This window comes from Trichosurus vulpecula, chromosome 6 (genome assembly GCF_011100635.1).
Source record: "Trichosurus vulpecula isolate mTriVul1 chromosome 6, mTriVul1.pri, whole genome shotgun sequence".
In the NCBI taxonomy this organism is placed as follows: Eukaryota; Metazoa; Chordata; class Mammalia; order Diprotodontia; family Phalangeridae; genus Trichosurus; species Trichosurus vulpecula.
Window position 1 is genome coordinate 271,848,915 of NC_050578.1, and position 17,351 is coordinate 271,866,265.

General features: G+C 47.7%; 1 protein-coding gene across 1 annotated transcript in view; it reads left to right on the forward strand.

Annotated features, from left to right (window-relative positions):
• The window catches only part of FADS2 (fatty acid desaturase 2), a 44,570-nt gene that overhangs the window by 15,225 nt on the left and 11,994 nt on the right, over positions 1–17,351 (forward strand). The window contains exons 3-5 of the mRNA XM_036763401.1: positions 777–974; positions 1,336–1,437; positions 10,259–10,384. Of these exons, the coding sequence (XP_036619296.1) occupies positions 777–974; positions 1,336–1,437; positions 10,259–10,384 (426 nt within the window). The remainder of the gene's footprint in view (positions 1–776; positions 975–1,335; positions 1,438–10,258; positions 10,385–17,351) is intronic.

Here is a 17,351-nt window from a genome sequence, read left to right on the forward strand (position 1 = left end):
CTTGTCTAGCTACACCATTTCTCTTACCTTATCTTGTTAATTATCCTTTAAAATTGTCTATGTATGTTACCAGGGATAAAAGGATGGTTCAGAATAAAGAAACAATTGGCCTAATGATATTAAAAACAGAAATATCCCAAACCACATGATTATCTTAAGAAATGCAAAAAAAAAAAGCCTTGTAGAAGGCATAACACTTCATTTTGCTAAAACCCTGTAAAACACAGGGATGGAAGAGCCTCTTTAAAACCATGAAAAAGTATTTTTGTAAAGCCCAAAGCTAGAGTCCTATATAATGATAATATTAGAAGCTTTCCCAGTAAACACAGGAGTAAAACAAGGATGCTCCCTTCCACTCCTGATATTTGACACATTCTAGAAATGCCAGTGATGGTAAAACAAGAGAAAGAAATTAAAGGCATAAACACAGGTAAAGAGGAGACAAAACTATATCTGTTTGCTGATGACTTGATGGTTTACCTACTTTTTATTTATACCTTTTTCCCAGTCAGACTTGAAGCTTTCTCAGGGTGTAGAGGACGTTTAGTGCTTCTCTCTCCCTAATGCAGCACCTAGCATGAGGTTGGGTATGTGAAACTCAGGAAATATTTCTAACAATTGATGGCCTGGAGATGGACACTCTGATTACCCCTTCAGCATAGGAAGGCTGGTTCCTCTGGGTGGGAGCACTGAGTTGCTTGGAGGTTCAGGGTTCTTGTATTGTGTGGGGTTGCCCAAGTGGCTGACACAGCCCTCCTTGTGTTCTGGCCTCACAGCCTCAGATTACAGAGGACTTCCGAGCCCTGAGGAAGACTGCGCAAGACATGAAGCTCTTTGAGGCCAACCACATGTTCTTCCTCCTGCTCCTGGCCCACATCATCATCATGGAGAGCGTTGGCTGGTTCACCATTTTCTATTTTGGCACCGGCTGGATCTCAACCATCTTGACAGCCTTCATCTTAGCAACCTCCCAGGTGAGAAACAGGGGACATTAGAACATGGAATGTCAGAGACCCTAGGGGAGAGAGCTTAGAACTTAGAACATAGACTGTCTGAGCTGGGAGGAACTTTATGGATCATTCCCCTTCCTCATTTTATAGATCAGGAAGAAGGCTTAGAAAGGGGATGTGCTCACCCCCGGGTTGCATATTGTGTTAGAGACAAAGCTTCCCTGGCTCTCAGCCCTTTGTTCTTACCTTCTCCCTCCTGACACTCCCAGGGTATACCCAGACTCTCTGCTTTCTGGGCTCTCAATTGGCTCATGTGGGCCGGGCCTCGAAGGTGCATCCTGGGGGCTCACTGAGTATCTTTTCCTGACCTGCTCTCTTCCCCCAGGCCCAGGCTGGATGGCTCCAACATGACTATGGCCACTTGTCAGTCTACAAGACAACCAGGTGGAACCACTTTGTTCACAAATTTGTGATCGGCCACCTCAAGGTAAGTGCCACCTGCACAAAGCAGGCTCAGCACCATCTCATTTTCATTTATAAATCAGAGGTGTTCTCAGGTCTGTCCCTCCAAACTAATCTGGGTGGAGAGAAGCAGGAGATCTCCTAGCCCTCCTTCATGTATTTGCATAGGCTATGCCCCATGCCTGGTGTGCAGTCCTTCTTCACCTACTCTGCTCAGAAGCCTTTTCTTCAAGACCCTGCTCAGATGCTGCCTGCCCTGATTCCTCACAGTCGAAAGCACTCTCTGCATCCTCAGATTTTCCCAGAATGCTCTAGCTAGATCTTTCTTGCCTATCATACTCCACCAGGATCTTTCTTATTTCTCCTCTTGTGGAATAACAATTCTCGGTTTCCTCCTCAATCAGACTAGAAGCTAGGCTTGGGATCGTTCCCACCTCTGTGGCTCTGAGACATGATGGTAAATAGTGAGTCATCAGAAGGAAATGTACCTGGTAAGATCTTCTGATGTCTCCTAAGGGCATAGAGGTGACCTGGGGCTCTTAGACCATTGGGAGGCAGGGTAAGCCTGATACACCCAGTTTGTAGACAAAGAAACTGACACCCTAAGATTCCCAGGGGCAGAGAGAAGAGCCAGGGGGCTTGCCAGCCACAGCAAAGGGGGCATGGCAGGCAAGACTTGGGTCCTGACTTTGAAGCTCAGAGGTCCTTGTTACTGGTTGAATGACCTCAGATAAGTCATTGCACAGAGTGGCATCCTAGAGCTAGGAGGAACCTCAGGGCCAAGGGCCCCCCAAATGAATCTCCATGACCACGTACCCACTGGGTGACTGGCCAGTCTCTGAACCCTTCCAGTGAGGAGGAGGGTGCCCACCAGTCCTGATACACCCTAGTCTTCCTTAGGGCAGCTCTCATAATCAGGATGCGTTTTCTTCCAGAGAGCTGAAATTTGACTCTTTTTAAATTCTATTCTAAGGGCAGCTAGGGGACACCACAGTGCACAGAGCACTGGGCCTGGAGTTTGGAAGACCTGAGTTCAAATTCGGCCTCAGATGCTTCCTGCCTGTGTGACCCTGGGCAAGTCACTTAACCCTGTTTGCCTCAGTTTCCTCATCTGTAAAATGAGCTGGAAAAGGAAATGGCAAACCACTCCAGTATCTCTGCCAAGAAAACCCCAAATGGGATCACAGAGTCAGACAAGACTGAAATGCCTGACCTACAACTGTTCTGTTGTTCCTGGTTCTGTCTTCTAGGGCCAGAAGGGGCAAACCTGATCCCTCTTGCACAGGGCAGGGCCTCAGATGCTCAAACGCATCAATCCTGTCTCCCCGAGTCTTCTCCTTGCCAGGCTTGGTATCCCTGGTTCCTCCAGCCAGGTCTCAGGGCCCTTCCCCATCCAGATTGCCCTCCTCTGAAGGCTTTCCAGCTTGTCATGGGGGGGGCCTCTTTTTGTGTAGCATTCATGGTTAATGACTTGCCCAGGGTCACACGTCACACAGCTAGTAAGTGTCAGAGGCCAGATTTGAGCTCAGATCCCCTTGACTCCAGGCTCGCTGCTCTATCCACTGTACCACCTAGCCACCCTGTCAATGGCCCCCCCAGCTGAACACAAGACTCTGCTCTTTCTCTGTCTGAGCTGCGTTGTTCTCGTCTCTACAATGGTTAGACTGGGCCCGAGCAGGGATTCTGCGCTTTGGGGTCCATGAATGTGTTTTCAAGAATATTTTGACAATTTAAGTATAATTGATTTCTTTGGTAATACTGTGTATTTTATTTTGTGTATTTAAAAACATTATATTTAGGAGTCCATGACACAAGATAAATGAAGAACCCCCAGCGGCTAGGCAGATCAGTAGATAGTGCTGAAGCCTGAATTTAAATCCATCCTTGGACAGTTACTAGCTGTGTGACCCTGGACAAGTCAGTGAATCGCTGCTGGCCTGGGGGACTCGACCTGGTTAGTCTCTCACATCACCTTCCTGGGCCTCAGTTAGCTCACTGACGTGGGCTCCTATGAACCTGCCCTCTGCTGCAGTCACTGGCCTGGCTCCCCAGCCCCCCTCCACCCTGCCAGAACTTGGCTGGCTCTGACTGCCGGGCCCTGGGCTTTCTTTCGCCTTCCCTCTTCAGCGTCCAACAAGCTGATCTCTCTCTTTCCTGGCTCAAGCAGAGCCGAGGAGCCTTCTCACGGCCAGCTTGGCCTCCTGCTGGCCCAAGCTAATGGGAGACCCAGTTTCATACCAGTGGCCTTGCCTGAGCTCCTACGAGGGTCTGGTTTCCTGCCAGGGTTGGGGGGCCTGGAGTCACAGAGGGAGCTTTGTCTCCTTTCTCCTGCTCCCTCCTTTCTAATAAAACCTCTCTTGAAGGCTGAAAAGCAGCACCCCCCTCCTAACCAGCCTTGGCCTTGTGGGCTCTACAAGGCTGCTCTGTGTGGCCCCTCTTGGTCCTGGTCCAGAGGAAGGGATGCCCCCCATGGCTGGAGTGGGGGTGGACCCCAACCCCAGCTCCGTGGTCAGGCCAGAGGGATTGGGCCAAGGTTCAGTAAGGCCCAAGCCAGAACTTTGGTTCAACGCTTACCCATCTCACTTGCTTTTGTAGACTGAATTGGGGGAGGGGAGGGGCCATAGGTTAGCCGTCACACACACCCTAAGGGAGGAGGGGGAGCAGGCTAGGTCAGGGGGCCCAGATTCCCCTCGTAGATATTTCTCCCATTCTGTCAATGAAATCAATCATTCATTTACTCAGTAAGCATTTGCTAATCACCACCTGTGTGCCAGTCACTGCCAGGAACTGGGGATTCAAAGCCCCCAAAAGAACCATCACTGCCCTCTTGTATCTCTTGGGCGGGGACAGCATATGCACATAGGTAGATAGAAAACCATTTCAGGGAGCACTAGAAGAATTGGGAGAGAAAGGCCTCTTTCTTGAAGAGGGTGGCCCTTGACCTGAGCCTTGAATGAAGTTCAGAATTCTAAGAGGCAGTCAGGAAGAAGGGAGCCTGTACCGAGTACTACAAAGTCACAGACGTAGGAAATGAAACATCATGTATGAGAATCAGTCCCCAGGCCGTCTTGGCTGAACACAGAGTATGTGAAGGGGACTGGTGTGTAGTAAATTAGGAAGGGAGACTGGAGTGAGATGGGGAAGGGGCCTCATGTGAGAAATAGGACATCTGTTTTTTGTTTTTGAGTTCCATTATTTATTTGAAACCTTTTTAAATTTGAAGTTCCACATTTTCTCCCTCCCTCGCCCACTGAGAAGGCAAATGACGTATCAGTTACACATGTGAGATCATCTAAAACGTTTCCATTACTAGCCATGCTTAAAAAAAAACCAAGAAAGTGAGAAGATCATATTTCAGTTTGCACTCAGTCCATCAATTCTCTCTCTAGAGGTGAATAGTATTTATCTTTGCATCACTGTCTCTTGGAATTGCCTTGGATCACTGTATTGATCAGAGTAGCCGCGTCTTCCACATGGGATCGCCCTTACCGCATTGCTCTTGCTGTGCGCAATGACCTCCCGCTCCTTCTCACTTCACTTTGCATCCGTTCATAGAGGTTTTGCCTCGTCATCAGTTCTTAGAGCACAATAATATACCACAACCTTTTCAGCCATTCCCCAGTGATGGATATCCTCATAATTTCTAGTTTTTTGCCACCACAAAAATGTTGCTATCAATATTTGTGTACGTTTAGGTCCTTTCCCTCTTTCTTTGATCTCTTTGGGGTACAGACTTGGTAGTGACATTGCTAGGTCAAAGGGCATACCACAGTTTTATAGCCCTTTGGCCTGGTTTCAAATTGTTCTCTGAAATGGTTGGACCAGTTCACTACTCCACCAGGAGTTCATTAGTGAACCTTATTCCCTCCAACATTTGTCATTTCTGATAGGTGTGAGGCAGTACATCAGAGATGTTTTAATTTGCCTTTCTTTCACAATAGTGATTTATCTTTTCATGTGACTATAGATAGCTTTGATTTCTTCTGAAAACTGCCTGCTCCTATCTTTTGACCATTTATCAATTGGGGGAATGGCTCTTATTTTCATAAATTTTTATACATTTTTTAATAAATTTGACTCAATTCTCTGTATATTTGAGAAGCGAGGCTTTTATCAGAGAAACTTGCTGTAAATTTGAGGGGCAATAATCCGTAGACTGTAGTACCTTTTAGCAAAATGTAGTTTCCCTGTTTATCCCATGTAATTAGGTCTATTTTTGCTTTTGCTTTGTCTGAGATCACGATTGCTACCCCTACCTTTTTTGCTTCAGCTGAAGCATAATAGATTCTTCTCCAGTCCATTATTTTAACTCTGTGTGTGTGTTTCTGTTTCAAATGTGTCTCTTCCAAACAACATATTATTAGGTTCTGATTTCTAATCCATTCTGCTACTGGCTGCCATTTTATGGGTGAGCTCATCATATTCACAGTTAAGATTACATACTGTCTATTTCCCTTCATTCCATTTTCTTCTATTTATCCTTCTCTCTTTTTATCCTGTCTCTCTTCAAAAGTCTATTTTGCTTCTGACCACTGTCTGCTTTAATCTCTCCTTCCTTTGATCAACCCCACCCTCATCTCTTCTCCCCTTCCCCTTCTAATTCCCTGTTGGGCAAGATAGTTCTATACACAACTGAGCATGTATAGATGTTCTTCCTCTTTGAACCAGTTCTGATAAGAGTGAGGTTCAAGCATTATCCGCCACTTCTCCCCCGCCTAGTTTCCCCTCCACTGTAAAGGCTCTTCCTTATGCTCCTTTTTTTATGTGAGAATAATTTTCCCATTCTATCTCTCCCTTCCCCATTCTCCCAGTGCATCTATCTTTCTCACCCCTTCATTTTTTTTTTTTTGGCGATCATTGCAACACAATTGGCTTATCATACCCATGCCCTCTGTTTATGCAGACTCCTTTTTACTGCCCTAATAATGATAAAGTTCTTAGGTGTTACATGTTATCTTTTTCCCATATAGGAATATAAACAATTTAACTTTCTTGAATCCCTTATGATTTCTCTTTCAGGTTTACCTTTTCATGCCTCTCTTGAGTCTTGTGTTTGAATGTCAGATTTTCTGTTCAATTCTGTCCTTCTCATTAGGAATGCTTGAAAGTCCTCCGTCATATTAAATATCCATTCCCTGCCCCCCCTGGAGGATTACATTCAGTTTTGCTGTATAGATTATTCTTGGTCATAATCCTAGCTTCTTTGCCTACTGGAATTTCATATTACAAGTTCTCCACTCCTTTAAGGTGGAGGCTGCTAAATCTTGGGTTATCCTGACTGTGGCTCCACAATATTTAAATTGTTTCTTTCTGGCTGCTTCCAATATTTTCTCCTTGACCTTGAAGCTCTGGAATTTGGCTATAATATTCCTAGGAATTTTCATTTTGGACTCTCTTTCAGGAGGTGATTGGTTGATTCTTTCACTTTCTATTTTACCCTATGAAACTAAGATGTCAGGGCAGCTTTCCTTGATAATTTCCTGAAATATGATAGCAAGGCTCTTTTTTTGATCATGGATTTCAGGTAGTTCAATAATTCTTAAATTCTCTCTCCTGGATCTATTTTTCATGTCAGTTGTTTTTCCAATGAGATAGTTCACATTTTCTTCCATTTTTTCATTCTTTTGTCTTTGTTTTATTGTTCCATGATGTTTCATGGAGCCATTGACTTTCACTTACCCAAATCTAATTTTTAAGGAATTCTTTTCTTCAGTGAGATCTTTTACCTCTTTTTCTATTTGGCCAATTCTGGTTTTTTAAGATGTTACTTTCTTCAGAATTTTTTTGTGCCTCTTTTACCAAGTTGTTTAATTCACTTTTAATAATTTTCTTGCATCACTCCCATTTCTTTTCCCAATTTTTCCTCTACCACTCTTACTTCTTTCTTTAACTCTTCCAGGAATTCTTGTTGATCTGAGTCTAATTAGTATTTTTCCTTTGAGATTTAGTTTGTGGCTTTTTCACACTATTGCCTTCTTCAGAGTTTGTTTCTTGGTCTTCCCTCCCACCCCCAGCACTTTTCTCTGCCCTGAAACTGTAACCTAAAACTGTAAATGGGCAATAGAGTTGCCAGTCAGTGCCAGCTGTATCCACTGCCAGCAGAGTCCCTTATAATCTCTCTGACAAGTTGATCTGATCCGCTTACAATCTCTGGGCTGAGAGCTCCCAAAGCTGCTGCTAGTGCTGCCAACAGGCCCCCACCTCAGTGTTACAGACTTCTCCTGTAAACCTCCTCAGTCATCTTAGGCTGAAAGAATGTCTCACCATAACCTTTGGTTGTCTCTGCCACTCTAAAATTTGATGTCAGTGTTATTTTAAAGTTGTTTCGAGGGTTATGTAAGAATTCATCTGGGTTGCCATCTCTTCTCTGCCATCTTGGCTCTGTCCAGTCAGGACATTAGTTTTTGACCTGACATATCAGATGTTTTAGAGGGACAGGGTGGTGGTAAGGGACAGTGAGGGAGGAAATCCATCTTCACAGCCCTACAAAACCAGCTCTGGGCAAGTCCAAGGTTTCCAAACTTTTAGACAATAAGAAGGCTCTTGGGGACCACAGAGTTCAGCTTCCTCATTTTACAGGTCGGGAAAATGAGTTCCAGAGAATGACATACCCAAGATCACCCTGTTAATAAATGGCAGAGGATCTGGAATCTAGGTCTTTTGACATCGCGCCCAGGGGCTGATTTGGCTTTGATCCAGGCTATCTTTTTTCAATTTCTTCCAGGCATTTTCTTGCCAGTCAGTATTTTCTCAGGGTGGTCAGAGGCAAGAGGGAGGGTGGAGGGTGCTTTCAGTTTCTTCATTTGTAAAATGAGAGGGTGACCACAGACCCTACCTCACAGTAGTCTTAGGAGAATCCAATGAGGTAATGGATATAAAACACAAAGAATTTCATTTGCATTCTAAGAGGGAGTAGCCACTTCCAGGAGATCTTAGATCCAGCACTGGCCCAGGGGCACACAGTTAGCCAGCCCTTCATGACACTGTATGTTCTGAGCTTCCTGCTATAGTTCTAGGATCCCAGGAGACAGGGATTTCTAAAGCATAAGGGACACACCCATTTCACTTCCATATTTCAAACATTCATTCATTCAACATCCAGCCAGCATTTATGGAGTGCCTACTGTATGCTAAGTGCTGGGGATACAAAAAGGGGCAAAAGATAGTCCCTCAGGCCCTCTAGGAGCTCATAGTCCAACGGGAGAAGTCACATGCAAACAAATGTGTACAAATAAGCTTCCCACGGGATAAATTGGAAATAACTAAAAGGAAGCAGGCACTAGAGTTAGGTGAGATTGGGGAAGGCTTCCTGTAGAAGTCGGAGCTGAGGGGGGAGAGCATTTTGGCTGTGGGGCATTACACTTCCCCTAGGGGGTCAAAGAATCCTCTTGAGCAGGGCAGTGACATACATACTGGGCTTGTGACATCTCCCTCAATGCTTCTGCCAGCGGTGCCATTGCTGGATGACACGCTGGGCAACCCTCACACTCTCTCCCCAGGACCTGTCAACACAGATGTCTCCATCAAGTCGGGGAACTTTTGCCAGGTTAATATCTTAGACAAAAGTGTGGGCCAACCAATGAAAACACGCATTTGCTCAAACAAGTATTTTGTGCTTGGGAAACATTCTTGGCACAAGCCAGGCCTTTGGCAAATCTGCCATCTCTGTCTACATCTATCTCAGGAAGTGAACAAGCCAACTGAGGTCTTGTCAATAATCCTCGGGCACCGCTGATTAATTGGGCAAGAAAGAACACGCCCCACCAAACCTCGGGCCCTGAGCTAGTCCCTCTGAAAACAGGCGCTGTTCCCTGAGAGGGCCACAGTGAAGGGATCAAAATCCCACACAGAGGGAAGGCTCAAGTGTGTAATAGTAACAAACAATAACACGTCCCTTTGCAATCCATCTAGTTAAGCTTATTTCAGTTCATGTAAGAAGCCTTGGCTGGGGAATTGGGTCCGAATTAGTGGCCGATGGTTGGACTGGTGACTCTCTGATACTTTCTTGTAGAGCCCTGGCAGGCTTGGGTCAGAATTCTGCCTCAGACACCTACAGTGATGTGATGCTGGGCAATCAATTCTCTTTAACTTCTCTGGGCCTCGGTTACCTGCTTCTGAGGTCTCTTCCTTTCTTGGATTCAGAACTGGAAAGGGCTTTACCAATTATCTGGTCTATAAAATATCACAGCTGGAAGATGGACTGCCTAACGCAATCATCTTCTTTCACAGAAGAAGAAAGAAATGACTTACCCAGGTCATGCAGTTCTTCCATTTTCTGTTGAGAGACGTCTCTTTTCACTTAGAGAAACAAAACTTTTTTTTTTAACTGATGCCTTTCAGTGATTTCTGGAAATACCTCTCTTCCTTCTCACCCATCCCCCTCCTCCCCAGCTTAAACCCTCTCTTCTAGCAAAGAAAAACATTTTAAGCAAAAACAGGTGATGCAGTAAGCGAGTCTGGAAGTGTATCCAGCATTCTGCCGCAGTAGCCTCCACCTCTCTCTTAAGACTGCAGAGGTATGCTGCATTATCTGTAACCAGTTTCTTGGTTGCTCAGTTTGACTTCCTTATAGTGACTCATTTTTTAAGGACATTCTTATGGACATGGTGTATAGTGAGTTCTCTTTATTTTTCCCTGCCTCAGGTTACTCCCAAACCCCCTTTCCACAGATCCTGGCTGTCTTTGCCCCTGCATTTACACAGATCCTGACTGTCTTTGCCCCCGCACATTGAGCTCTCCTGGTGACATAGCTCAGGATGGATGGGCTGTTTCCCAGAGCTCCAGGCTCCCACCAACTTCAGGTCCCAGAGCCCATCAGCCTCATCCCCTCTCCTTTCCCCCTCCAGGGAGCCTCGGCTAACTGGTGGAATCATCGGCACTTCCAGCACCACGCCAAGCCCAACATCTTCCAGAAGGACCCCGACGTGAACATGCTTCATGTCTTTGTCCTGGGCGAGTGGCAGCCAGTGGAGGTAAGAGGAGGAGGAGGGAGGGATCCCCTCTCACTTGTGAGGGTGGCACAGAAATGGCAGCACCGGGGAAGGACCAACCTAACTCCAGGTGGGGACATGTTCCCTCCTAATGTCTCAAGATAAGCCTCTGGACTTGGGCATCAGGAAAACTTGGGTTCAAATCTCACTCTGACATAGCTCCATGACCCTCAACGAGCCTGTTTCTCCATCTGTAGAATAAGTGGATTTGGGCTCCATGATGGCTGAGGTGGCTCCTCACTTTCAATCCGTGATCCAAGTGTCTGAGGGAGGGTTTGACCTCAGCTCTTCCCAACTCCCAAGTCCAACGTTCTGCCCGCCATGTGTAGAGGGATTCATCAGTTCCTAGGGAAACACAGATCTCATTTGTGGAATCTTAGTGTTGGAAGGGACCTTAGAGGTCAGCCATACCTGAACGCGGAAGTCTTCTCCAGCATAGTGGCAGGTGGTCATCCCACTCTGCTTGAAGGCCTCCAGGGAGAGTGAGACTCACCCCATTTCGAGGCAGCCCCATTTACTGTGGGACAGCTCTCCTGGTCAGGAGATGTTTCCGGGCACCCAGTCTAAAGTTGCCTCTTTTCGACTTTCCCCGATGGCCAAGCCAAGTCAGGGCCTTTGACACAAACAAAGGCAAAGACATGGCCCTTGTTCCCGAAGAGCTCACCCTCCAATGGGGCAGAGACAACAAAAAACCAGCTTTGCATGTACAACATGTGTGCAGGGTAAACTGGAGGCAATCTCAGAAGGAGGCAGGAAAACTTCTTGTAGAAAGAGCGAGCTGAAGGAAGCCTGGAGGCCCAGAAGAGGAGGAGGAGAGCCTTTCAGGCAGGGGAAATGCCCAAGTTGGGAGATGGAGAGTCTTGTATGAGGCTTGGCAAGGAGGCTGGTGTCTCTGGATCACAGAGTTCTCGGAGTGGGAGTGAGGTGTAAGAAGCCTGGAAAGGCCCCAGGTTCTGTCTGCTGGGGCCAGGCAGAACAGTTGCCACAAAGACCAGAGTCTTTCCAAGGGACAGCTGTTGTCTGGCTTGGTGGGCTAGATGGGAATCTCTCCCTTCCTGCCCCAAAGGTTTATGCTTCTAGATATGTAGATAAAGGGAGTCACCAGATAAGGGCTTAGAGTTCCCTCAGGGGGTTGGAGCACTCACCCAAATCTGTTTTGGAGGCAGCCCCACAGTCTGTGAACCTGAGACCTGTCTGTGATGCTCACGACTTCTGTGACCTTGGGGAAGGCCTTCATCAATCTGAAGGTTAGAGCAGATGGCCTCTGAGGGGCCTTCCAACGCTAAATCTGTGATCTGACGGCTTGGGTTCAAATCCTGCCTCTGATGTGTGGCCTTCGAAAAGTCACTTACTTCTCCGAGCCTCAGTTTCCACTTGCATAAAATGAAAGCATTGGCCTAGATGGCCTCTGAGATCTTTCCAGCACCAGGCTGCTGCTGTTGTTGGGTTTTGGGGGGTTTTTTTTGTTTTTTTTTTTTTTGGTGTGGGGAAATCCTTTCCCAGAGAAGAAGCATCATGAAGGCAACTGTCTCTCTGTGTCTCTTTCCTCTTTGTCTGTCTCTCTCTGTCTCCTCGTTCTTTCTCTTTCCTTTATCTCTGTCTCTGTCTCTTCCTGTCTCTCCTCTCTGTTCCTGTCTCTTTTTATCTCCTCTCTCTCTCTCTCCTCTCTCTCCCCTTTTTCTCTCTATCTTTCTGTCTCTATCCTCTGTCTCTGTGTCTCTCTCCTCTATCTCTGTCTCTCTTTGTCTCTTTCTCTCCCTCTGCTCTCTTTCTCTTTTTCTCTCTCTACATTTGTATCTGTCTTTCTTTCCTCTCTCTCTCCCTCTCTCTCTCTCTCTCTCTCTCTCTCTCTCTCTCTCTCTCTCTCTCTCCTCTCTGTCTGTCTCCTCTATCTCTGTCTGTCTCTGTCTCTCTCTCTTTCCTCCCCAAAGAACACTGGATTTTCAATTAGAAGACCTGGGTTGAATCGACTCTTACCCTCTCTAGTGAGTAGACAAGTCACCTGCCCTCTCTGTAAACTTGGGGGCCTGGACTCAGTGACCTAAGGTCCCCTCCAACCTCTGGGCCTGAGGCATAATCCAGTCGGGGTATGAAGAAGATGGAGTCAGGCAGGCCTCCAGGACACTTTGTCTTGTACAGGCTTGTCTCAAATACCAGGGTTTTGAATTAAATTCGGGTTGCCGTTAGCAACAGGATCACTCCTGGCTTTGCCACTGTGGACGATTTCACGGAAATCCGCTTTCCAGAAACAAAAGGAGTCCTGTTTCAGTTCTGGGGTGGGAGGGGTCTCTGTCTGAGCTGGGCTGTGTTGCCCCCAAATGGAGCCTGGCTCAGGGCTTGTTGCCTACTGTAGGTACGTATTCATTTATTCGTCGATTCCATAAACGTTTATTGAACAGCTGCTGTGGGTTCAGTTCCCAGGGGGCAGAGCTGGGGAGTTGAGGGGATGCGGCCCCTTCTTTTATGGGGCTCTGCCTCGCCAGAGGGATTATGGCCCCCCAACAAATGAACAAAGTACAGGTCAGGGTCATCGATTGAGAAATGTCAGAGATCACTGAGTGGGGCCTGTCACTTCACAGGCCCATAGAGAGAGGTCTCCTCCAGCTTGTAAGTCTGTGAGGCAGGACTCACCACAAGGCGTAGGACCGGGGAAATCGGGCAGCAGTAGAGTTTGGACTATCAAGATGGGTGGGAATTGATGGAGAGGGGTGGTCCTAGTGAGGTCCTAGTCCATCATGGAGGGAGGAAAATGGGGGGGGTAGGAGATGATGAAGATGAAGATGGAAAGGGAGAAAGGAGCTAGGTAGTGAAAGGTCTTGAATGCCAGACTAAAGGACGTGTCCTTTCCCTGGTGGCCTCCTTTACCAGGGGATGGAGAGGAAGAGGGAGGCGCATTAACCAGGGCTACAAGGAATGCTGGATTTCCTCTTCCTGGGAAAGGCATCTGAGGTCATCCAGTCTAACTTCCTCCTTTTAACAGAGGAGGAAACTGAGTCTCAGTCAGTAAGGTGATAGCGGAGGGGTTGTCTGCTCAGTAGAATTCTATGGTAAGGGTACTCAGTGAGAGGCAGAGGGGCACGGTGGAAAGAAAGAGGATTTGAGTTCAAATCTTACCATCTGGGTGACCTTGGGTCAGTGGCCTATTTCTTTGGGCCTTGACTTCATCTTCTGTAAAATGAGTGTTGAGCTGCGTGGCATTGAAGCTCCCTTATGGCTCTAAATCTCTGATTCTGGTTTTCCCCTACCCTTTCTACCCTCCCTGGTAGGATAAAACCTGTTAAATACTGTGAAATCCTGATGCCAGTGTTGGAATTTAGGACCAATGTGCTAATGTGGAAGATCTGACTGCCTGGCCTTGACCAGAGGTGGTGGTGATGCTTTAGGAGGGGACAGTAGAAATAACCCTAGATCTGGAGTCAGGGTTACCTGGGTACCTGGCTTCGAATCCTGATTCTACAACTTCTGGCTGTGTGCGCTTGGCCAACTCCCTTCCCCCTCTGTGTCCCAGCTCTCCTCTCTGTAAAATGATAGGGTTGGCCTCAGAGATTTTCTAATGTCTTGTGATTAGGCCCATGCCTAAGGAATGTTAAATCTTGGGATGCTGAAAGAGGGATTGGAGGTGGGGGTGGGGGTAGGGCAGAGCCATCTGGGTGGCTGCTCCTGGTGGCCTGAACTCAAGTGGGGACAGCCCAGAGGGAAAGGGACGGACTTGTAGGGAAGTGTGGAGATGGAGTCTGGCCAGGAGCTCAAAGCTCAGTGTGGAAGGATGACGAAGGGTGACAGGATCACGGGTTCAGAGCCAGAAGGCCTCTCAGAGGTCGTCTAGAGCACCCTCCACTGTTACAGATAGACACTCAATGAAACTGAAGGGTTAAATGACTTACCCATGGTTGTCACGTGCCTGGGAAATCACCCTGCTTGGTTTCAGACACCACTTCAAGGCCAAGGCCCTCCCCATGATGCCATCTTGTCCATTCTGCCTTAGTAATGCCACTTTTCGAGGCCAAGGCCCTCCCCATGGTACCATCTTGCCCTCTTTGCATTAATAATGGTGCTCTCCAAAGGTGGACCCCACACCCTTCCTGTGCTGTAGCCTGTTCACCTCAGCCTGACCTGAAGCATGCCACTGGTCAGAATTGGGCACCTGAGGATCCCAAGTGACATCACCCCCCAGAATGCCCAATCCCAGCCAGCTGAGAGGAGATGATATGGGAAGGAATTTTTCCCTTGTTCCTTCACTTTCCCCTGGGGAGCGAAAGATCTGTCTTCTCTCCGATGGGAACAAGCCAAAAGAGGGGAGACAGCTGGGCCTTCAGCTGATGAGAGAATTAGACTGGCCTCGTGGGCCGTGGCTGGGCCCCCAGACCCTGGCCCCTTTTCACCTGGAGAAGGTGCAGCTCTACTCAGACAGTTGGGGGAAGGCTGCCTCAACTTACCTTTCTCTCTTGGTGTATGGAGACCCGTCATTCAAGGCCCACCTTGAGTCTCAGCCTCCATGAATCTGGGGTGTAACCCCCCTCCCCATATTCCTCATCATCAACCTGGACCGAAGGGCATAGGATGACAGAATTTAGAGCTGGAAGCACCCTTCCCTGCCTCTTCAACCCTTTCATTTTACAGGGAAGGAAACTGGAATTCAATTCAGATCCATGTAGTGACCATCTGGCCTCAGACTCTTAATAGCTCTGTTACTCTACGCAAGTCATTTCTGAGCCTCAGTTAGCTTCGTCTCTAAAATGGGTGTAATGATACTAATAGCTCAGATGTGGACTAGTAGGCTCCGAATCCAAATCCAAAGACATCAGGATATATGGGAAGTGTTTTTCAAACCTTCGAGTGTTTTCTCCATGTCAGCTTGTAATCGGCATTATTATGTGTCAGGCTTGGGATACGGAGGTGGTCCCTGCCCTCCAGGAGCTTGCCTTTAGCCAGGTCAATAGTACACGTATGAGAGCTAGAAGGGGGCAGAGGTTGTCAAGTCCATCTCCCTTATTTACAGGTGAGAAGACTGAGACCCCAAAAATGAAGGGGCTTGGCTCAAAGTCCCAGGGATAGGAAATGGCAGGGTGGGGCTTCAGGCAATCAATGTTTATTAAGCAACTCATATATCCTAGGGAGGCAGGAGATGGAATGCCAAGTTCAGGGAACCACAAATATAGCCCACTTGGCCCAGAATGGGGACTGTGCAGGGCAGGCTGGGCAGGGACTTAGCAATGTCGTCCAGCTAATGCTGGGCCTCTGGGGGGAGTGGGGCTTGTTCCCCCACCCCACTAGTGAGATGGGTGGGAATTGGGCTCTGGCTGACTGCCCGTCCCTTTGGTCCAGAAGCTTTAATCTTCCAGATCAATCATGGAATTGCCAAAGGAGGCTTTAAAGTATTAAAAAATTTTATTGATAGCAGCTCCATTTCCAAATAATTCTCTTCCCTTCCCCTCCCCAGAGAACCATGTTGCCTGTGATGAAGAATAAAAACAAAAGAGGTGGGGGCCTGGGGTGAAGGAAGAGATGTAGTTCAGCAGAACTTACCAACTGATCTCATCCGCTGAGTCTGGTAACTCAGGTGATGTTTCAGACCCATGGGGCACTCCCCCCTTCCCCACTTGTGCAAATAAGGAAGAAAAACACATCTTTCTTCACTTCTTTGGGGACCAGCTTGGTCACTGGAAAGACACATCATTCACTTTGTTTGCTGTTCTCTATAAAGTGTCGCAGTCATTGTATATGTTGTCTTCCTGGTTCTTCTTCCTTCACTTTGCATCAGTTTAGAGAAGTCTCCTCTTGCTTCTCTGAATTCTTCATATTCTGCAACATTTCTTAGACAGCAGTATTCAAGCCAATCAACACACATTTATTAAGCACTTATTGTATGCCAAGCACTGTGCTAACCACTGGGGATATAAAAGAAAGGTAAAAGACAGTCCCTGCCCTCAAGGAGCTCCGATTCCAGTAGGGAGATAGCATACAAACCACTCTGCACACACAAGATATAGTTTTCTGAGGAGATGGAAGATAGTTTTAGAGGAAAGGCCCTAGTCTTGGGGCACCTGGAAAAGGCTCCTTCATTAGGCGGGATTTAAACAGAGTCTTGAAGAAAACCAGGAGGTGAAGGCAAGGAAGGGAAGGCATTCCAGGTATGGAGGGCGACCAGGGCAAAAGCATGGAGTTGGGAGATGATCTCTCGGATTGGAGGGACTTTGGGTGAGCCTGAGCTTCCAGGGCCATTCCATACAAAGCTAGGTCTTGTCCCTCACGGTCCTTGTTCTTGAGGTCTAGGAGGCCTGAACGACGTTCTGGTGTCCAGGGTTGTGGAGGTTACTGAGGTTTTGGCTGGCCACTGGCTCATCACGTTGCTTGGACTGCCCAGGACTTCCTGCCACAGGCTGGGCTCAGCCCCATCAGTGCTTGCTCAGCTCAGAGCTGAATGAGTCCTCAGGAGTCCTGGAGTCAGTGTTTTGCCAAGGCTGCTGTCCCCAACCCCGCTTTGACCTTTGCCAGCCCTTGGCAGCGAGGAGGGCCCTCCTCCACTTGTGCCCTTTCCACCTGTGCCCTTCACCTAGGTATAAAAGCCAGACAGGTCAGTTGTACACATCCGAGCCGGTATACCAGGGCTGGCCCTGGGCCTTGGATAACAAGGGCAGGAAACGGAGTGTTCCTTGTGGGCATGTGAATGGGTTCACCCCCATGGACATCCCTGCCTGAGGGTCCCTCCTATTAGGGCCACTCCCCTACTGGGTGGATGGAGCTACCCTCAGCCAAATATAACATGTGGGCAGCCAGCCCACGTTGTCCATCTGGCTACCTGCCCTCATCAGGGCCCCAAGCCAGACTGGCTTTTTATCCAGGCGCTGTCCTACTAATGCAGATACGGTAGCATTAGGGATGAGCTTGGCTTAGCATGGCGTCTGAAACATCGTAGAGACTTAATAAAGATTTGTTGACTGACCGTCTG